This window comes from Cavia porcellus, unplaced genomic scaffold (assembly GCF_034190915.1).
Source record: "Cavia porcellus strain 051 isolate PalLab524CR breed Dunkin Hartley unplaced genomic scaffold, mCavPor4.1 scaffold_16, whole genome shotgun sequence".
NCBI lineage: Eukaryota > Metazoa > Chordata > Mammalia > Rodentia > Caviidae > Cavia > Cavia porcellus.
The window spans coordinates 20,028,070-20,051,224 of record NW_026947499.1 but is presented as its reverse complement, the minus strand read 5'-3'; the positions used below and the strand labels follow the sequence as shown (position 1 = coordinate 20,051,224).

At 40.5% G+C, this 23,155-nt stretch overlaps 1 protein-coding gene across 2 annotated transcripts; it reads left to right on the top strand.

Annotated features, from left to right (window-relative positions):
- Window positions 1-12: 12 nt before the first annotated feature.
- On the top strand, window positions 13-20,199 carry Snrpd3 (small nuclear ribonucleoprotein D3 polypeptide). Of its 2 annotated transcripts, none has more exons than XM_003478007.5 (4): window positions 13-223; window positions 1,770-1,913; window positions 17,825-18,017; window positions 19,978-20,199. In XM_003478007.5, the coding sequence occupies exons 1-4, from the start codon at window positions 23-25 to the stop codon at window positions 20,037-20,039; spliced, it is 600 nt and encodes a 199-aa protein (XP_003478055.4). In that variant the 5' UTR covers window positions 13-22; the 3' UTR covers window positions 20,040-20,199. The 2 variants fall into 2 exon arrangements, with proteins under 2 accessions (XP_003478055.4, XP_063081938.1); XM_063225868.1 differs by lacking the exon at window positions 13-223 and adding an exon at window positions 1,643-1,664.
- Window positions 20,200-23,155: the final 2,956 nt, after the last annotated feature.

Sequence of the window (23,155 nt, the reverse complement as noted above, 5' to 3'; positions counted from 1 at the left end):
CCTTTGTTTCCCACCCGGCGGAATGAGGTTAGACTGCGTTTACCACTGGGGAAAGGAAAGGGAAGAGCGCTGCGCACAGCATTTTGGGAACGTGTGGTATTCTGGGAGCGCGGGGTTCGCCATTCGCCTTCTGCACGCCTTTCTCGTCGTATCTCCTGTGTTAGTTGCTTGCGCCGAAGAGGAGGAGGGAAAGGAGACCGCAGCGGGTGAAAAAAGACCTCAGGTGGGCCAGGGAAGGTCGAGGTCCCTGTGGGTCTAGAGAAGGCCTCGCTACTGTGGAGTCCAGGAGACTGGGGAGGGAAAAGAAGGTGAAGCTGGAGCCATCCAAACCCTGGCTTCGCCTTACTAGCGCTTTTAACACTTACTAGCTTTCCCCAAAAGTGTATGGCTTTCACTTTCTGTACCTCTCCAGATAACTGTTTTTCGAAACTTTCAGGCAATAATCTTGAATTTATTTTTGTATAACAACTGCTTTCCCAGGAGCTCTAACTGGGTCGTCCTTTATGGCGTTCTTTGCATCTCTGCCCCCAGTCTCCTTTCTGGCAGTGATTTCGTGCTTTCCACACTGCAAGAATAATAAGTTTCTCTATTTTTAAACTTCATGTTTTACTCATTTTGTACACGCTTCTACTTTTTCACTGTTTATATCCTTACCTATAATCCTGCAGTAGCTCCCCGCTGTCTTCTGTGTAAAGCACAGAATTCTAAAGCTGAAAGCCATGGACCCTCATCAGGAAGCCTGTCTTTGCCAGCTTCATCTTCGTTCTTTGTCTCATGCTGGTGTAATATGTTCCAATCTTGAATCAGCTATCTCTTTAGATTAAAGAGTCTTTTTAAAACTATAAGTCAGGCACTTTCCTGGATTGTGTGAACACTTTGATATTTTCTTTGTAGCTTTGGTAGGAAAGTTAAGTGGGGGGGCCAAAGGGCTTCATTTGAAAACGACCTCTTTCCTAGATTTGTCTGGGTCATTTGGTTAGTCTCTATGTCATTTAGTACTATATCCACTAGGCACATGTAGTCGTTGAGCTTGGTTTATGGCTAGTGTGACTGAGAATTCGATTTTTTTAATTTTGTTTAATTTAAATAGCTATATGTAGATAGTGACTGCAGTTCAAATGTATATCGTGATTCTCAAACTGGAGTATCCCACAACTGTGGTTTGGCAAATGTGTTCCAGTCCCCTCCTGTGCAACATACAAACTATATTGGTTAATGGTTTTGATAAAGGGACATATAGTGGAAGGGGGAAGGGGGACATTTTTTTTCTTGTTAGTGTTCCCCTCTCTTTAGCCTACTACCCTGCCCACATCAAATTTTGCATATTTTGGCTGGGGATTTAAGCTCAGCGGCATAAGCGCCTGCCTTTCGAGCGTGTGGTCATGATTTCGATCCCTGGTACAGATTTAAAAAAAATTTTTTTTTGCATATTTTACCATGTAGAGTTTTCCAAGTCAGGAAATGACTTTTTTCTATAGAAAAATAAAGCTTTGGCATGTTAAGTTTTTCTTCTGTTTTTGTTTGTTTGTTTTTGAGTCAGAGTCTCACTGTAATTTAGGCTGGCCTTGAACTCACTATGTAGCCTGGGCTGGCTTTGAACTTACAGCAATCCTCCTGCCTTAACCTCCAGGTGCTGGGATCACAGGTGTATACCACCACACCTAGTGAGTGTTAAGATTTTGTTTGACTCATCTTTGTACAGTTTTCTGGAATGCCAAGCTTTTTCAGGTCTCTCAACAATAAACTGATTTTTGTTTCTCTCACTACAGAACTGTCGCCCTGTCAAGATGTCTATTGGTGTGCCAATTAAAGTCCTGCATGAGGCGGAGGGCCACATTGTAACATGTGAGACAAACACTGGTGAAGTCTATCGAGGGAAGCTCATTGAAGCAGAGGACAACATGAATTGCCAGGTACTCATTCAGTTTTGCACCTCAGGATGTGGGAGATTTTTGGTCAGTTGCTCAGGACAGAAAGGTGCTAATGCGAGAACTTTGTGAAGTTGTTCTCATTTAACAGTTATTTAGTGAATGCCTAATGTGTGCCAGGTACTCTTAACAGGTTCTGGGACATTGTGCACAAATCAGAGACAATCTTAAGGCAGAAAAGCATTTACAGTAAGTCCCCAACTTACAAACATTCAAGTTGCAAACTTTTCCAGGTGTACTACATAAGATTCACTCTATTGGACTTAGAAATAAATCCGACTAGGGGACTGGGGATTTAGCTCAGCAGCATAAGCACCTGCCTTGAAAGCAGGCAGTCGGGAGTTCGATCCCTGGTACCGATAAAAAGGAAAAAAAAAAAAGAAATCCGACTTACAAATGTTCTCCTGGAATGAAACTCATTCATAAATTGGGGACTTACTATATTAGAGGGTGTCTTTAGAGTTTTTCTCTATCACATTATCATTTTAGGCATCTATTTGAGAGAAGTGATTTTGTTCCATCTGAAGTGCTGTTAGGCACTTATACATTCTCTGCAGCTAGCAGAATCATCAGTTGACATATTGTATTTGCCTTTTTTTTCTTGAAGGAGAATCTCATTTTGATTATTGTGTGAGGCGGGCTGGGGCTATAGCTCAGTGTAGAGTGCTTGTCTAACGTGCATGAGAACTTGAGTTCATTCCCCAGTGCCACAAAAACAAAATAAGAAAACAAGATTGAAAGATTCATCTACCTACAGTGTCACTCTGCTGACGATGGAGTGACTTTCTGAGATAAAGTAGTGCTTCTTCTGTACAGTTATGTGAATTTTTATGGTATTACTCTACAAAGTGTGTCAGCACATATTCCTTGATCTTTAACCAGTTGGTTAAGAAATTGGGCTCTGGGATCAGAGAAAGATGTATGTTTGAATCCTAATTATTTGACCTTAGGTATATAAATCACCTCAGTTTCTTCTTCAGTAAAATGGGGGTGGTGGTATATTGGTACTCTAAGATGCAGGTGCTGATTTAGAATTAAATATGCAAGAGATTTATTAGAAAAATGACCCAAAAAAGATAACCAAGCAAGGAAGCCAGAGTAGGCAGGAAAGCTGGGATGCAGTCTGACTGAGGAAAGGAGAGAAGATTGAGCAGAAGGAGCCTCATCATAGTGCTGAGGAAATCTCAGCCAGGCAGAGATTGTCCCTCTGAAAGAGTCTAGCATGGGCACAAATAGCCTGGCTGTGGCACTCCCACTCTGGTCAGTCACTGGCTGGTAGCCTTGGAGAGCAGCCTCAGGGTGAGTGCTGTGATAGATTCCAAAGGTGGCAGCTGAAGACTGTCAGCTCTCTGTAGTCCTCACATCCTGTTGTGTTTTTTTTGTTTGTTTGTTTGTTTGTTTTTTGTCTTTTTATCGGTACCGGGGGATTGAACTCACGACTACCTGCTTGCAAGGCAGGAGCTTATGCCACTGAGCTAAATCCCCAGCCCCCACACATCACACCCTGTTGTTGGGGGAGATGCTTATAAGACTGCTATGGAGATACACCCATGCCCTGGGATTGTTGTAAAGATCAGATTAGTTCTGTGTGTGCGGCAGGTAGTTCAGTGCTTCATCCGGTAGAAGGGATCAACATACAGTACCCATTACTGTTTTTCAGCTGAGAAAACTGAGGTTGGAGAAGTCAAGTACCTTAGCCAGGGTCACACTGAGGATGAGATCCTGTTGTTTTACAGGGTTGATTTATTCGTGATTTCTCTGTAGCTTTGAGCGTAAATTTTTTTTTGAGGTCAGGCAGTTTCCTGGCATGCAAGAAGGGAAATATCTGGTGACTCAGATTTATCTCATTAGTGTCAGTGCTGTAGAGATGGTTGGTGTGAGCTTTCTGGAGGTCTGTATTATTTGATCTCCTGCAGGAGGGCCCAGGAAGGTGGCTTTGTGGTATAAAGGTCTGCCCCCTAGTATTCTTTGCCTTTGTAAAGTAACCACTTTCATCCAGGCTTCTGGCTTAAAGCATCCTTCCCACCCCTATTTAATGCAGTGTAGTGTACTGTAGAATAATGTAGTTTATTTTGAGGCTGGGCTCAAAGTTACAATCTTCCTGCCTCAGCTTCCTAGGGTACTGGGGTTAGAGGTGTGTGCCACCACACCTGGCCTAGTAAAGCGATAATAACGCTTTATGTATTTATTCAAGTACTTAATTTATTTGGATTACTTACCTCGTAAGCTTACCTCATGGGCATTAAGGTCTGAGGCATCCCATCTATAATGTGAACGTGTCTGACCAAGAAACCATGGTGGTCTCAGACCCCAGCACGCATAATGCAAAGCACACGGACCTTGGAATTAGAAAGACTGAGAATTAGGTTTGTGTGCCACCTAATGTTATTTGGGATGAACTTTATACTTCCCTCATCCTCTGTTCTCTCCTGTAAATCAGGGATAAAAATAATACCTGGTTAAAAATAACCCATGGTACGGAGGAAATGATTAGATGTGTATCAAATGCTAGACTGCTGGTGGCCAGTCACCTGCCTCCCTCCCTGTATAAACTTGCTAGGGCTGCTGTATCAACGTTCTACAGACTCAGTGGCATAAACAGTGGAAACATATTGTCTCACATTTCTAAAGGCTGAGATTCAGTTCGGTGTGTTGGTAGGGTAGGTTCCTCTTGAGAGCCATGAAAGAGGATGCGTTCTAGCCTCTCCACATGTCTGTAACATCTCTGTCCAAACCTCTTCAGGTACACCAGCCATAGTGTATAATGACCAACTTTTAACCCGATTGTAAATGTGCCGACATTCTGAGGTACTGGTAATCAGGACTTCAGCATACAAGTTTTTCAAGGACACAACCTGAGTCAAGATGACAAGGCTTTGCTGAGTCTACCACAATCTAAGCACATTGAGTAAAAACCCAGCAGACTGTAGAGCTGAACCGGCTGCAGGTGAACCCTGAGCACTTCATTCTCAGGGACTATGAGGCCCAGGGCTCCTGCAAGTACCCTCTGCTGGCTTTCCTTCCTGCCCTGTCCCTCAGCCCTTTGGAAATGAGGGCATCCTCCTAACACTTTCCCTGCTTGTTCTGTACCAGACAGTACATGGAGTTTAGTTTTTGACTTATGGTGGTAGTGGGTGGTTGGTTTGTTTGTTTACTTTTTCTTTTTGTTTCAAGACAGTCTCTAACTTGCCCTGATTGACCCAGCAGTTGCAGTCTTCCTTCCTCAGCCTCGCAAGTAGCTGGGTTTAAGATTTTCTATTATAAAAGTAGGTCAGCACATTGTAAAAATTTGGAAAATACAACCGCTATTGGTGTGGAATTTCCCTGCATATATTTTGGTTTTTGATGTTGACTTTATAAATACTTTGAAAAGAAGTATATAGAGCTAGCTTACATAAATTGTGTGGTAAGATTTGTGTGGATGGGGAGGCTGTGTTGGGAATGAAACCCAGAGCTTTGTACATGCTAAGTGCTCTACTACTGAGCTACACCACTACCCTTTTACATGGTGCTTGTGTAGGTAGGCTGGGCTAGAAAGTAAAATTAAGTCAGGCAGTCGGTACCCAGAAAGGAAGCTTGAATCTACACTTAGAGGTAAGACCAGCCAAAGGAAAATCATGATTCTGAAATATGTAGGACTTATGAGGTAAAATACAATAGCAGTTGGGCAAGATTTCCCTGGCATTCAGATATTATGAAAGACTCTAAGATGAAGTACTCCGTGACATACCATGCAAAATGTGTCTTCCTTTAGAGACCTGATATGTGTGTGTTGGTGAAGGGTGTTCTGTATGTTTGTATGGTTTTTTTGTTTTTTGTTTTGGTACTGAGAATTGAACTTTCGACTTTGCACTTGCCAGATATATATGGGCCAGGCTATATGTATACAGCTCAGACGCATATACATATATAGTGTTTATTTTTCCTGGTCATTGAACTCAGGGCCTTACACATGCTAGGCAAATGCTGTACCACTCAGCTATTTCCTCGAGCCTTTGTATTTTAATTTTATTTTTTGAGACAGGGTCTCACTAGACAAGGCACAGAGTGACTTAACTTGCAATCCTCTTGTCTTAGCTCCCAAGTAGCTGAGATTTTAAATATGTGCCAACATACAACTTCTATTGGTTGACTGTTTTAGGGACATAGGAAATTGACTGGAAGGACTGCATTCTGAGCCATATCTCCAGCCCTTCTTTTTGAGACAGATTTCACTAAATTGTCTAGGCTGGGCTTGACTTTTTTATAAGAGAAAGGGTCTTGCTATGTAATTCAGGCTGGCTTTGAACTCACCACATAGCCCAGGCGGATGAATTCTCAGCAATCCTCCTGCCTTAGTCTCCCGAGTGCTGAGATTGCAGGCATGTGTCATACACCTAGCCCCTTCCATATTTTAAAGATAAGTTTTGCTTGCTTTTGCTTCGCTTCGCTTCTCTTCTCCTCCCCTCCCCTCTCCTTCCCTCCTCTCTCCTCCCTTCTCTTTCCATGCATGAAACCTGTAATGAGGTCTCTAAATTGTGAGTCGCAGGTTGTAGGTACTTCTTCATATCTGAGGTTTGGCTCAGAGGGCAGGAAGCTTTGCACTTGTACTCACCAAACCCCATAACTTCAAGACAAGTACAGTCTAGTGGCCAGTACTGTGGATTGTGATGTTGGCTGTGAGTTAGCGCCCTTCTTTTGGCACTATGAGCAACCCTAAGATGATGATGGTCAGCAAGAACCCTTGTGACTCTCCACATGGTTCTCTTTAGATGATTTTTGTTGGTAGCAGAAATGGGACATCACCAATCTTTTACCCAGCTTGGGAATAAATGATTTGGAACCAGAGGTCCCTGAATGAGGACTGTTGGGTTGGGTTGGGTTGGGTTGGGTTTTGGGTCTGTGTGTTTGTGTGGTTTTTTGTTTTTGAGACAGGGTCTTGCTGTTAGTTCAGATGGGCCTTCAGTCTGCAGCAGTCCTCTTGCCAGTCTCCCCAGTGGTGAGATTACAGGCATGCACCACTGCACCTGGCATGAGGAATTTTTTATTCCTAACTCATGTACTCAACATGGATGGGCCTGAAGCATCCTGTCTTTATTAAATAGCAGTGCAAAACTGACAGATTTTTCTTCAAACTCAGAAGGAAAAAATACATTTCTTCCTGAATGTAATGGTGCATGCCTGTAATCCTTCTTATTAAGCCTACAATAAGATCACAAGTTCACGGTCAGCCTAGGCAATTTAGCAAGGCCCTCTCAAAGTAAACATTGGACAGGGAGGTCGGTTGGTGATAGAGCAAGAGCATGTGTGAGTCCCGGGTTCAGCCCCAGTCCTGAGGGGGAAATGCTCCTGAGGTGGAAATCAGATACGGAGAGTCCTTAGAAAACTCCAACAGTGGAGAACTTTTCTTTTTCTCCAGGCCCCTAACAGAATTTATTATTGGTTGAGTTCTTGATTATAGTGATTCTTTCTGGAGTGAAATGGAATCTCAGTGTTTTATTTGCATGTCTTGAATGACCAGTGATGTGTAACATTATTTCTTTTTTTTTTTTTTTTTTTTTTCCGCCATTTCTGGTTCTTCTGAGAAACGTCATTTCAGATGCCCATTTTGGGGTTGAGTCTTTATATTTGGGAGGTCTGATTTTTTTTTTTTTTCCTTTTTTAGTTCTTTATTCTAGATAGTAGTCTTTTGAGGAACAGCTAGCAAAAAATTTTCCCAGTGGTGATAGTAGGTTGTCCCTTCACTGTGCTGATGATTTCTCTTGCTGTGTGAAAGATTTTTAGTAAGATGAGATCCCAGAGGCAGGAAGATTGCTGTGAGTTCAAGGCCAGCCTAGACTATATAGTGAGTTCAAGGCCAATCTGAACTACATTGTGAGACTCTGTCTCAAAAAAAGGATGAAATCCCAGTTATTGATCCTGTATGATAATTACTGTGTCATACAGTTTTGCTCATGAAATCTTTTCCTGCACCAATCCCCTTTCAAGAGTTCTACCTATTTTATCTTCCTACAAATTTAGTGTTTCAGTTTTAATATTTAGATCTTGATCCATTTTGATTTTTGTTAAGTGCACGGTGACTTGGGTCTTTACCTTTGGTTTATGGAAAGCTAGTTTTTGCAGCACCATTTATTAGAGGCTATTTTTCTTCCTTTGAAGGGCTTGGCTAGTTGTCAAAGATAAGATGATTCAATATGCCTGGAGTTGTTTTTGAATCTTCTAGTCTGTTCCATTGACCTTTAGATCTGATGGGGTTTTTTGTTTTTGTTTTGTGTGCTTTTTTTTTTTTTTTTTTTTTTTTGCCAATACCATGCTGTTTTTATCACAGCAGCTTAGTAGTATAATTTCAAGTCTAGGATTGTGATACCCCCATCCTTGCCTTTGTTGCCTAGAATTGTTTTTGGTATTCTAGGTCTCTTGTGATTCCAAATGAATTTTAGTATTGTTTTACTTAATTCTGTGAGTTATGCTGTTGGCATTTGGACCAGGATTGTTTTGTATCTGTGTGACACTTTTGTGTTACACAAAAACATGACCATTTTCACTATATTTGTTCTTGCTATGCAAAAATAAAGGATATCTTTCCATTTTCTGATATTCTTTTCTATCACCTTTTTCAGAGTACTAGAATTTTCAGTGTAAAGGTCTTTTGCTTCCTTTATGAAACTGATTCCTAGGTATTTCCTATTCTTTAGATGCTTATGTGAAGAATATTGTTTCCCTAATAACTTTTTTTTTTGTCTTTTTCCTTTTTATCGGTACTGGGAATCGAACTCACGACTGCCTGCTTGCAAGGCAGGTGCTTATGCCGCTGAGCTAAATTCCCAGCCCCCCTAATAACTTTTTTTAAAAGGATAAAACAGAATAAAGCCTATCAAAACAAACCAGCGTAAGAGATACAGGACTTCAAAACATTACAAAATCAACAAGTTACCCTAATGCCTTTTGATGTTTTCAAAATAGCTGCAGATAGCTTTGGACATAGTAAAAGCCAAACAGAACAGACTAGAATAGAAACAATGAATTCTATAAAGGATTTCAGAACGAGCCAATAGTAAATCCAAAATTGCTACTATAATATATCTTGCCATCCTTGAAATAACTTCTGCTCTCAGATTTAACATAAACAAAACAAAAGAGAATAAAACCCAACCCAACAAAACAATAGAAATGATATGGGACCTCAAAACAAGACCATAGGGAATCAACAAATAGCTACCACCTTCGGAAGGAGATCCCCCTCCATACGCCACACTGATACCCTCTAAACCAATGATCAGACCGCTGGCCCTAGATCTGCAAGGTCAGTGAAACACCAAAGCACCACAGGCATTCAGCTGTATTTCACCTCGATAGCTATCATCACAGCCTGTGTTTCTCCAGATAAGCCAGTTGCAGGGGGCCAGGGGGTGCAGTGGGGTGTGTGGATTGGTACTTGTTTGCCAGCCCACATGCTGGGTCTAGCTGTTCCCAGTTTAACAGCAGCCATTGGGTGGTTCTGGTTCCCAGATTGGTTTGCTAGTGCAGCATTGTTCTCTGTCCCCCTCATCCATGAATGGCCTCTTTTGAGTGTTGACCTTTTGTTTTTTGTTTGTTTGTTTGAGACAGGGTCTTGCTATGCAGTTCAGGCTGGCCTTTGGTTTACTTTGTAGCCCAGGCTGGTCTTCAACTTGCAAGGATCCTCCTGCCTCAGCCTCCCTGAGTGCTGGAGTCACAGGAGTGCACCACCACATCCAGCCTGAGTGTTGACTTTGTATCCAACTATGTCACTGAATTTGATTATTAACCTTAGGAGACTTTTGGTGGAGTTGTGAGTGTCTTCTATGTAGACTATCATGTCATTTGCATATGACAGTTCAACACCTTCCTTTCCTTTCTCTTGTCTAATGACTCTGGTTAATGTTTGCAGAAGTGTATTGAATAAGAGTGATGATAATAGACATCTTTGTCTTGTTCCTGATTTTTGTTTTCTTTTTTTGGTTCCTGTTTTTAGAGTAAGTGTGTGTGTGTGTGTGTGTGTGTGTGTGTGTGTGTGTGTGTGTGTGTTTGATACCAGGATTGAACTCATGGCCTCGCACTTGCCAGGCAGGCATTTATGCCACTGAGCTAAATCTCCAGCCCTAGAATAAAAACTTAAATTTTTGTGATGTTGGCTGTTGGTTTGTTGTAGATAATTTTTATCAAATTGATATAAAGACCATCTATTCCAATTTTCTGCGGTTTTTTTTTTTTTTAATCATGAATGATGTTGGACTTTGTCAGATGCTTTTTCTGCATCTCTTGAGATGACCATATGATTTTTGTCCTTGGTTCTGTTAATATGGTGTATTACATTTATTGATTTGCATCCCTAGAATGAATCCCACTTGGTCGTGATGTATAATTTTGATGATTTGCTACATTCTGTTTGCCAGTATCTTGTTGAGGATTTTTGAGTCTGTATTCATCAGGGAGATTGGCCTCTATTTTTTGGTTGGATCCTTCTCTAGTTGATGCTTGCCTCCAAGAATGAATTTAGGAGTATTGCTTCCCATTTCAATTTCATTAGAGTTTGAAAAATAGCAGCATTGGGTTTTCTCCAAATTTCTTGTAGAATTCAACAGTGAATCCATCAGGCCCTATACTTTTCTTTGTTGGTAGCTTTTTAATTATGTCTTTGATTTCATTGACTGGTAATGGTTTATTTGGAATTTTTATATTCTCTTGATTCAGCTTTGGTAATTCTTAATGTATCTAGAAATCTTTCCATTTCTTCTGTGTTTTCAATCTTACTAGAACACAGGTTTCCAAAGTAGGTATTGATGATCTTCTGGATTTTTGCAGAATCTGTTGTGATTTCACCCTTTTCATTCCTAATTACATGGATTTGAGTCTTTTCCTCCCTTTTTGATAAGGTTGGCTAAGGGTTTGTCAGTTTTATGTAATTTTTTTAAAAACTAACTCTTGGATTCATCGATCTTTGTATTGTTTTCTCAGTCTCCATTGCATTTCTGCTCTGATGTTTATAATTTCCTCCCTGGTATAAACTTTGGGCTTGACCTGCTCTTATTTATTGTTTTAAAAGTTTAAGGTTCCATATTAGGTTATTTGGGCTTGCTCCGTTTTTCTGATACAAGAATTCACTACTATAAATTTCCCTTGAAGGACAGCTTTCATTGTGTCCCATAAGTTCCAGTATGTTTGTATTGGCATTATCATTTAATGGTAGAAACTGCCTAATTTCTTCTTTAATTTCATCTGTGACCCATTGGTGGTTCAGGAGGGCCCTGTTTAATTTCCATGTGTTTGTGAAATTCTTATGGTTTCTATTGCCATTGATGTCCACTTTCATTGCACGATGGTCTGATAAAATGCAAGGGATAATTTCAGTTCCTTTACATTTACTTAAGCATGTTCTATGAGTTAGTGTGTGGTCTTTCTTGAAGAACATTCTATGTCCAGCTGAAAAAAATCTGTATTTTGTTGTAGTATAGAACACTTTGTATGCTTCTACTGTCTATTTGTTCTAAAGATTGGTTCAGTTCCAATATTTTTTGTCTAGTTAATCTGTAACAGTGGGGTATTGTGGTCCACCATTACAGTTGTACTAATACTTATTTTTCATGTCCGGTAATACTTGTTTTATATTATTGGGTACACCAGTATCTTTTATGATTGTTCTCTCTTCCCCTTGGATTGTTCTCTTTATAAGGATATAGTGACTATTTGTTTCTCTTAATCTGTTTTAGCTTGAGAAATCCAACTTGTCTGCAAATAAAAGTGCTACTGTTCCTTTTTTCAAGGTTCCTGTGGCGTGGAGTATTGTTTTCCATGTTTTAACTTTAAGTCTGTGATTTTCTTTTTGAATCAAATATGTTTCTTGTATGCAACCTACTGTTGGATCTTGCTTCCTAATTCTGCTGGTTTGGTTTTTTTTGTTTTTTGATTGGTGAATTGAGACCATTTATATTGATGGTTATAACTGATACATACTGACTTGCCCTTGTGGTGTTATTTTCCTGTTGTTGGTTCCTCCTTTTCCCTTTCTGTTTAATTGCTTGCTTTGCCTGGAAGATTCATTCTACTGGAGTTCATAGAGTTGCGGTCCCTTGTTATCTCTTTCTAGAATGTCCTTCAAAACATTTTGGAGTGCTTTTTTGGTAGTCATGATTTTCCTCAAGTTGTGTTTGTCATGGTAGTATCTTCTTTCTCCATCAATTTTAAAAGATAGTTTTGCAGGGTGCATTGATCTGGGTTGGAGGTGGTTTTCTTTTATAGCTTGAAATATTTTATTCCAAGTTCTCCTTGACTTGAAGTTTGTGTTGAGAAGTATGCTGTGATTCTGATAGGTTTCCCTTTATAGGTGATTTGTTTCTTTTCTCTAACAGCTTTTAATATTCTGTTATGTTGAATTTCTGGAATTTTGACTATTTTATGCCTTGGTATTGATTTTCTTTTTATTATGGCTAATTGGAGTTATTTATTGGTATGTCAAATTCTTTTTCCTTGCTTGGTAAATTTGCTACCATGACTTCTGTGATCAGGTTTTTTTTTATGTTATTTGTACTATACCCTACTTTTTCATTGATACCTATCAGTATTCTTCTTTGTATCATCTAGCAGCTGTTGGATTGATTTTCCATGGTCTTTTCATGATTGCTAACTATAGTCCTTTCTTCTGTATCTGCGATTTTTTAAATTTATATTTATTTATTTTTGAGACAGGATCTTCATGTGCAGTTCTGGCTGGCCTTGAGCTAACTTTGCAACCCAGGCTGGTCTTGAACTCACAGTGATCCTCCTGCCTCAGTGTCCTGAGTGCTGGGATTACATGCATGTGCCACCACACCCAGCTTGTGTTTGAGATTGTGTCCTCACATTGGCTCATTCTACTGCATATATTTTCAGTGGAATTTTTTAATGACTTTGTGCTCTCCAGGTAGGCACTTGTGCTGCTGAGCTAAATCCCTGGCCCTACTCTATTTTTTTTTTTTTAAATCTGTGACTGCTGTTGAATCACCAAGCATGTCTTTAATTATGGTCACCATCTCTGTAGTCATCTGAGAAATGATCTGACTTGATTTTTTTGTAAAATCTTTATTAATCTGCTTTGTTACTTCTGCCGTTAGCAATTCAGAGACTTCAGGTGAGCAGCTTTAGAATTACCCCACCTTGGGCTGGGGATTTAGCTCAGTGGCGTAAGTGCCTGCCTGGCAAGCACAAGGTCTTGAGTTCGATCCCCAGTGCAAAGAATTACCCCACCTTGTTGCCCCTTGGGTTTGCCTTTGGTGGACTGGAATTGCATCTTGCTTAAGGGTCTTCTTTCTTTCTTTTTTGTTTAAATCCTGGGTTTTTGTAAATTGCTTATGTCAGTACTAGCTTTACTGCTAGTATTTAGAACCCTCAGGAAATGACTACTGTTATAGGTGTATTCCAGATAATCTAGCTTAGGGGTTTTGAGTCTGTCTTAAGAGCCTGCCTCTTTATTTGAGATGAGAAGTTATTTAGTATACTATAGTATCCCTATGGTATTTTTATGATCCTTAGACATTCTCAGCTTGGAATACCAAAAAGAACAACTGATTACAAGAATTATGTCAGGCCAAGCATTTAGTTCTGTGGTACAAGCGCCTGCCTGACAAGCACAAGGTAGTGAGTTCAATCCCCGTACCAAAAAACAAACAAACAAAATAAAAGAATTATGTCACTTTGGCTACTATGGTACAGTCAGCAATAACAGTAGTATCAAACATAGCCTAGAAGATGACAAACTGTGGTGACTATTAATTGGCCAGCCATTAACCAAATGAACTAGATTTGTGGTTATATAACAGGTTATAAAACAAGCCAGAAAGTCATATACAGTAAATAAGCCTCAAGACGGAGATTTTACTCTCAGGGGAGAAAATTTAAAAGGGATGGGGAGGAAGGGGAGCAGAGAAATAGAAGAAGAAAAGATTAGAAGCAAGGCTGGAGGAGAAAGGAAGATTACATAAATTTGGGGAAATTGGTTAAGAAGACAGGAGGGAAAGAAACAAAGAAGCAGTAAGAACAAGACCAGAATAACAAGAGCAAAAAACTAGATACCATGTTCACACTCATATAAAAACATGACCAGTCAAGGGGGCGGGGGGGGACGATAAGAAAAGAAAGAAGATAAGGGGGAGAGATGTCCACTTTAAGGTATATGGCTTCTCTGCTGTCACCAGTAAACAACATGGATGATGTTGGATCTGTGCGATTAATCCCAGCAAGCTAGCTGTAGGTGTATGGTGGGATGGTAGATAATCCCAGCAAGCCTGGACCTTTAGTTCTACTGAAATTCAGGCTGGTCTCTGGCTATGAGACTGGATCCCAGTTTGTTCAGCCTATAACACTCAGTGTGCCTCCTCCTAGCTTGAACGTGGCCCCCTGTCCTCCTGCCAGTTTGAACTCAGTTCTGCCTTACCCTGACACTGGGAACTATTAGGTGGAGCCACCCACAGTTGGCCCCTCGCTAAGATGGCTACCAGCCAGTCACCTTCTCCTGGCCGACATCTGAACCCAAATAACAGCCTCTGGAGTCTGATGAATCCACTGCTCCATCCCACTGATAATGTTTCTCCACGGAGGCCTCTGAGATCATCAGGAGCCACCTTGTGTCTGCAGGTTCAGGCTGCCCCTTCCACGCAAGTAAGTCAAGGCTCAGAGATAAAGTGCCACCTGCCACCTCCTCTTCATTGAAGCTTTTCTGTTAGCTCTCTCCATGAGCTTCGCTTCTCTCTAAGGCTCTTCCTGAGTCCTAAGGACCCACTTTCCTCCTCCTTCTTTTCCACATCTTGCTATAATCCAGCATCTGGATACCAAGTCTTGTACTGTAGATTTTATTATAATTCTATCAGTTGTTCCCAAAAGTTCCTTCATAGGTTCTCAGGAGTCTTCTGACCCAACTGTGGTCAATATTCAAATACATAGGGTATCACATAATTTATTTTTATAGTTAAAGTTATTATATGTATTTGATGAATAAATTTTACAAGTCAAGACTGTTACTTTCCCAATTTTAAGTGGATCCAGTCATAAAATGGATGATTCACAGAGAAAAAATATATAAATTGTGTTTGGCTCGGAATTTAACTGTATTAGAGTACCTGGACTCAATCTCAACACTGCGGGGAAAAAAAGACTATTAATAATCAGACATGCAAATTAGTAAATAAAATAAGACTGCTTAGCATTCTTTGCTCCGGTGTCAGTAGAGGTGTAGATTGTTTTGTTTCCGGAAATGCATTGAACATATGCCACTGGAAGAATCTGTGTCTCTTTTCTTAGCTTTTTAGCATAACCATTTATAGAGAAATGGTGTCTGGGTGGAGTTTAGTATTCTGGCTTACAAAAGTAGTAACAAAAAACGTTTGCCCATAATTGGTTTAGTAAAATAACAAAAAAAATTTTAAAACTACCTATAACTAATACTAGGATAATTTTTTAAATTTCTGAATGCAGTGTCAATGAATCTCTTTAGATGCCTAGACTTTTAGGTTGAAGAAAAATCAGTTTTTAAGCTATATACACTTTTAGAGCTGTTTTAGAATGAATTACGTTGATCACATTCCTTTATCCCATAATACTTGTTCCTGCTTCCTTTGTTTGTTTACCTATTTTTGAGACAAGGTCTCAAAGGTCAGTTTGTAGCAATCCTGCCTCACCTCTATAATACTTTTATTGCATTTCCTAAGAGCAGAGATAGGCAGGTGGCGTCAGCTGATATTTATTTATTTCAAAACAAAAGATAGAAACAATACAGAAGTTTAAAACAAATAGGAAATAAAAAAACAAATAGGAAATTAACATTAGTTAATATGTTGAAAGTAGTTGTTCAGAATGTAAGATTCAGGGATAAAAAATGATCAACCAGACAATTCAGTTGATATTTCTCTTAAATCAGTGGCAAATAAATGTGAATCCAAAGTGTATTATGTGTGAAATTTCCTAACGAATGTGTACATTTTTAATGTGGCAGTCAGGAGGCCTCCTCTGAAGGAAGAACCAATCTTCAGTCTTTCCTGTTGTACTCACAACTTCTGACACCAGCTTTTAGCGATTTTTCCCATACAGTAAGTAAGCTGTCAGTTCTTCAGTGTTCACCTGCTGGGTGTCCTCTAATTTAATCTATTCTGACTCTGGAGATGTCAGGCCTCACAAGGGGAGGGGCTCAGTGCCTAAGACTGTCCCTCTTTAGATGCTAGTTGCAGGTCCCAGATTATTTCACCTATTGGAGACCAATGGGCTATAGATTGAGATTACACTGTGCCCTTGTGAGTTCGACTAATGTGTTCAAGCAGCTCACAGAATTCAGGGGCACACTGAGGTTTACTGGCCTATGATAAAAGATACTACAAAAAACATAGATGAAGAAATGCATAGGGCAGGGCCTGGAGCTTTTTGGGAGTGTGCCACCCTCCTAGAGTCTCCATGTCCAGCCATCTGGATGCTCGGCAAACCTTGTCCTTTTAGATTTGAAGACACACACCCTGCCACAGCCCCACCAAAGGCATGGACAACCATGTAGAAAGGTAATTGAACAAAAAGGTTATTTTTTAATGCTTGTAGGTGAGGAAACTGAGTGAACTTTTGTTCAGATTTTTCTTGGTCTTTCTGAGCAGCATTCCTTCCTGCTGTGTATGAAGCAAAGATAACCTCAGACATGAGGGTTTATGACCTGTCAGACAAGGCAGATCATAGAATTTCTTTATAGCCAGCTCTTAGGACAGAAATGGAAAAGAAGATAAGAGTCTGTGTCCTGCCTTGAAGGGAGAATTGTGAGCCAGGAACCATGAGTGAAAACTAGTACCCCAGCGTGACTTCCCAGTCCTTTACCTAGCTTTTCCCCCGTGGTCCCAGCTTGTCATTTCAGTGGGTACCTGGCTTACGCAGGCTGTTTCACTGTGGTTATTTAGGAACGTTGATTAAACTTGGTTTTCCTGCCTTTTATTAAAACCTAGGCCACTGAAAAGTTGCCTTTGGCTTTATGAACCAAGCATAGCATGGGCTTGTTAGCACTCTGGAAGGCAGACAGCAGGCCTGAGGGCCCCCAAGCCATTTCTCATCTGGTGCTGTAAGAAGCGTGAGGGCAGTAGTGAGCTGCTGGAGTAGGAGCCCCCGGGAGCCAGGACGTGGACTAGGTGTGAAAGCACCTAGGTTGTCTTGTTGGGCCTGCATGACAGCTTCTTTCCAATATTCTCAAAACCGGGCCGGACTGTGACAGGAAGGAAGGAGATGTACCAATATGGCTGGAGGTGATGTGGGTTGGCAGTAGCACAGCCACCAAATAGACATTTTAGCGGTCAGGCAGACTTGACAGTCCTTACTATGTCGAGCGATTGAGACAGCATTTCTTCTTGGAAGTAAGTATTAGTCCTTTGGCAGTGGTTAAGAGGATGCTCTTATAGTCAGATAGACCTAAGTTCAAGCGCAGACCGCGTAGGGGTAAGGGTATGGGTATGAGTCTTCCAGGGACAGATTTGCCTCAGGGAGGTGGGGCCACTTCATCTCCCCAGCACGGATCTCTGGTAGGCTTTCGTGGTATAAACTAAGTTGCGGTGGGTCTGGGTGTGATGGTACGGGTTAGGGTTAGTTTTTTGTTGTGGTTGTTGGTTTGATTTGGTTTGTTTTGTTTTTGTGAGTGTTTTTAATTTGAAAAAGTAAGAGAGCGTATATCTACCCTTGAGGTGTTGTACAGTTAATTATATAAGGTGCTTAGCATAGTCCCTGGTACACACAGTAAGTGCCAACTACCATTATGGCGGTTCATGTTTTTGCCTTGTTCTTGGCTGTTATCACTTCAGTTTTTGCATTTCTAGGCTTCCTTTTCCCACTAGCCAAGGTTCCCTCTTTGTGTAGCCCTGTCCTCTCCTGGCACTATTGACCCTTATTGACAAGTAATGCTTCCCTTTCAGATGTCCAACATCACAGTCACGTACAGAGATGGCCGAGTGGCACAGCTGGAGCAGGTGTACATCCGTGGCAGCAAGATCCGCTTCCTGATTCTGCCTGACATGCTGAAAAATGCACCCATGTTAAAGAGCATGAAAAATAAAAACCAAGGCTCAGGGGCTGGCCGGGGCAAAGCTGCTATTCTGAAGGCCCAAGGTACGTGCTTCATGATTTTTAAAAACGATCTTGCGATTTTTAGGAAAATGCCCTGTTATTGCCTGAGGACAGAAATGGACTTGACCTCAGCTCTCTGCACACTCAGTGTCACCCATTTTCCCCAGTCATGAGAGACCCTTTGAGGCATTGGGGGCCTTGCCCTGCTTCTTTTATCTCATTGATCCCAATCATAGGGCTTGTGCAAAATTCAAAGCTTCTTTAAATAGGTGGATTCCTTGTCTTAAGTGAAATCTGTAATGAATTTCGGGTAAGTTTTTCCCTTCTAGAAGTTCTGTCCAAGATGTTCGGAGCAGCTTGCTCTTACCTACTTTACTGAGCACACACCAGGGTGTGGATAAGCTGCCTCCTGAAGCAGTAGAGCTGTATTCCTAGGGAGACTTGGTGGTGTGTGTTGGGGAGATGTGGACAGTGGAAATCCCTTTCCGGATATAAACAGGTTTGAGTCATCTTTGCCCACTATTGGGAGCTGCACTTCTAATTTCAAAGATGCTTGTACTTGAAAATAAATCCCTTATTTAGCACACCTTGTGAGACCAGCCTGTCCTTAGTAGCTCAGCCTGGCTGTTCTTGTTAAGAGTTAACCCAGTCAAGGATTACTGTGGGGTTCGAGGCCAGCCTGGACTACATAGTGAGACCCTGTCTCAAAAAAATAATAAAAGGAAAGAGTTAGCCTAGTTAGGTTATTTACTTGGATCAGTGAGAAGGTCTACCACATTATTAGATAAGAAGGCAAGAGTAGTCATTAGAAAAGTTCTTAATGTTGGGAGTAAGATTAGGCAGCAAAGCCAAGTGTGGTGGTACATGCCTATCATCCTAGCACTCAGGAGGCTGAGGCAGGAGGATTGCTATGAGTTCAAGGCCAGCCTAGATTACATTGTTCTCTGGTTTTGTTTTGTTTTGTTTTGTTTTGTTTTGGGTACCAGGAATTGCACTCATGACCTTGTGCTTGCCAGGCAGGTGCTTATGCCATGAGCTGTATTTCCAGCCCCTCAGCCTGGGTTACATTGTGAGTTTAAGCCCAGCTTACATAATAAGGCCCTAGATCCTCCAATGATATCTTCTGCTGCATATTTTATATACTGGGTAGCTTTTGAGTTCAAAAATGCAGTAGTAATTTAAAATTCCCTTAATGCTGCCCTCACTGTCATAATGAATTTGCAATGTCTTTTCTAGCCAAGGGGGAACTCTAGGTAGCTGTGTGTTAAAAAGTAGAGTTTTCCCAGATCCAGTGAGTTCTGGAGCCATTTGGGCCTCTCCCGACTCTAGTCCTTGCAGCAGGTAGGTGGGTTCTTCTAGGATTTCTCTCGCTCTTCAGCTTGGCTTCTGGCTCTGGAAGAGCAAAGAAGGGTGAGACTGCAATTAGTAATGACCAGAAGATTTTCATCAATTCTTCAAGGGCTCTTGTCCCCTCCTAAAACCTCTGGGTCACAGAGAACAAAAGTTTCTTAGTATGCTTTGTATAGGAAATGTTATTTTGTTTTTGCTGTTATGAAACACTTTTCATGCAGAGAATTTTAAAGATTGCTAAAAACCATTGCCCAGAATTAACAGTTAACAGATGCTAAGGCTAATTGCATTTGTTCAGAATTTTACAGTGAATTAAATTCATCTGTAATGTTTTGTTAGCTTACCCCAGACCAGCCCTAGAAATTTGTCTTTTCTGTGGTTCCTCAGACAGACTGCTTTTGTTCTCTGTGCTGTTGCCTAGCCATTCAACAGAGCAGTGCTGGCCCCTAAGCTGAGCCAGGCGTCAGCACCAGGCCTGCCCTTCCTGTGTCTCCATCCTCGCTGTGAAGTGTGCCAGGCCAGGGTAATGTTGGAGCTGGTGGCCTTTCAGGTCTCTCTCTGAACTGATGTCCCAGAGTTCCAGTTGTTCTGTACCATGAGCATCCACTGACCGTGCTAACCTATCTTCATCCTTTCTCTTCCTCTTTTTCAGTGGCTGCAAGAGGAAGAGGACGTGGAATGGGACGTGGAAATATCTTCCAGAAGCGAAGATAACTTTCTCTGTTAAGCAGAACTGTCCCTGCATTTTTTATTTAGGATATCTTGAGTTCATGAGGGTGAATATATGTCTTAGGGGTTTTATTTGACCATTTTCTGTTTAGATCAGAAGAAATGTTAAGCTAAATAAATCTGGTTGCTTCATTTTTTGAGAAAATGAGGGCTCTGTGTTTATATTGGAGTTTTCTTTGGCGTCAGGTTAAATTTTGACACCCTTGGAGAATGCCAGAACTTAAATGTAGCACAGATATTGATAGAGTTTAAGTTGCCGTTCACTGGTTGAGCCCAGAAAAGCTCACTGCAGAGAAGTCCTAAAGATACACACTGAGTCTCATTCATCTTCAGACACAGACACATAATAAACACTTTGTTCTGTTAAACTTTTGTGGAAATGTCCTGAGCTGACTTCAACAACACAGCTCATTCATGCTGGCCCATGAGACGGTCCAATACTCTGTCCTGTGTAGTGTGGTAATCCTAGTGGTTTTGCATTTGGGTAAAACAACCAAGATACTAAAAAGTAATTCGGGGATACTGGTTACCCCCAGCTGTGGCTCATGTCTTGGCTATACAGCAGTTTTATGGTCATTTGAGGAACAGATTTTGTTTATCAAAGTGCCTCGGCATTAATTTGTACATTATTTAGGAAAGAGAGCTAGAGAGGATAAAGTGAAAATTGTGACAACACAGAAATTGGGAAAACAACCTGAGGAAATGAAAATACTGAAAAGAAATCGTGCCACAGATTGAGTAAAAGATAAGCTACAGCAAAAAGCTCGAGAGGAAATGGGATCAGTTGTTGATCCTTAAATATCAGTGAGTTGATCCTTGCCCCCAGGTATTTCCCCTTCATTATAACCAACAGCCAGTACCTGCCTCAGCTTCCCAAGTGCTGGATTACCCAGATCTGTGGAAATATGGGTCAGATAAACTCTTCTGAGAGCCACTGATGGGTCAAACAACAGATGTGTGCACAATTGTGATTGCTATCTCTAAATCAGCTTCTTCCAAGTGGGAAGAATCCCTGCTTCCTTCCATCCTTTCCAGCACTATACATTATCATTCCTAGCTTTCCATCCAAAATTGTTTTAGTTTGCTTTTCTATGGAGGTTATGATCTTGTCATAATTAACTTGTTGATTTCTTTGTGATGAACCGTTTTTCTGACCCTTTGCCCATAAAGCAGGCATTTTTAAAATAAGGCTTCAGAGACTATCTCTCTAGAGCAACCCTGTTTTTCTTGCTCCAGTGCCCCTGGCTTCTTTGACACATTTGGGCAACACGAGGCTGGTGGCCTCTGTAGACAGCGCTGCTGTTTATGTCCTCTGGAACCGGTGGTCATTTTAAATGAACTTGCTACCAATGGCATTGAATAATTTGTGTTAGATTTGGCTGAGACAAGTTATAGTTTATTTTTGACAAGAAACTTGTGCACTGAGTTACATACACAGTGAATTTCTCTGAATTCATTCAGGCGGAATCTGTGCTACCCAGTACTATCCTGCTTAGATTACCTAGTGTCTGCTGCTGGTGACCTTCGTTTGCAGACATTCACTTACTGACTACTATTATGGAAGCCCACTTGACCGTTAATCCACTGAGTGAGAGCACTGGTTTTCACCACCTACTAGGTAGGGATCCTGTTAAAAACGAAGGTTCTAAGGCAGGGCCCAGCATATGCATATTAAACAATGCCCTTGTACTCCTGCTGAGTGATTCTTTTTTTTTTTTTTTAATTTTATTTAAAAAAAGACTAAACAAAACAGAAACTAGGTAGAAATAGTACATTCAGAGAAAAAAATCACTAGTTGATGTTTACATATTGTCATTTTACAAATAGTTGTTCAAGATACAAAATGGAACATGTAAGTGGGAATTCAAACAGCGAGAGCGCAAGCAGTTCTGTTCAACTGTCCAACAAAAAATAACATGGTTGTCAGTCCTATACACTTAAACATACATACATACATACACTTAAACATAACATACAGTTATCCATATCTTCATTTATGTTTAAACAAACTAAAGCAGGTTAAAATCATTCTGAACAAAGAATAATAGTATTGCTGGATTTCACATCATGACATTCCATGATCAGCACTGGGTACTGTAGTGTCTTTTTTTAAAATTTAAAGCAAGACTAAACAAAACAGAAAACGGGTAGAAATAATACATAATTTTAAAGAAAAAAACAAATCACTAGTTGAAGATTACAGATTGTCTTCTTACAAATAGTTATTCAAGATACTAAAGTGGAGCTTAAAAAGTGGGGATTCAAACTGAGATTGCAACCAGTTCTGTTCAACTATCTAACAAAAACTTAGAAATATGGTTATTTAATCCTATACACTTAAACATACATGCAGTTACCCATCTCTTCAATTATGTTGAGATTGAGTAAACCCAAGCACGCTGATATCACTCTGAACAAAGAATAATACTGTTGCTGGGTTTCACATTATGAAACCCCAGGATCAGCACTGGATATTTTAGTGTCTCTTTTTCTTCAAAGTATCTGTTCATTTCATCATGTGTCATATGATCAGTTCTCATAAACTGTTACAGATTCTACACATGCATGAGTCTTAACATGTTATTTCTATCCTTCCTATATTAGAGGGAGAAACAAAATTTCTATTCTTTCTATATTAGAGGGAGAAACAAAACAAAGCAAGGCAGAACAAAACATTCCTATAAATACATGAAATAAACATAAAACCGTTATACAAAGAGTTCTACCATGGTTCCTGTGTTGTCTCTTGTTATCTCCAATAGAATTGGCTATATCATCAGACATAGTATAATTGAATATATCAGTACATAACAGTATTAATAAAAACACAACTTTGTATATAGTATAGAACTTTAAAAACCGGCAGTTATCAAACCAAAATGTGTATTGTAGAGTCTTGTCATCTTCAGTGTAGCTGCCTGAACTCTCAGACTTGATACTATCAATCATATCAATTTTGAATAAAATCTCTGCCTCATTTCTGTTATGCTCTTTTTTGCCATCAGTTGTCTAATTATCTTCATTCTGTTTTCTGCTCCATTCATTGAGGCCTCTCTGCCACTGTGAATCCTAGTACTTTTCTCTCTCTCTAGAATGCCCTG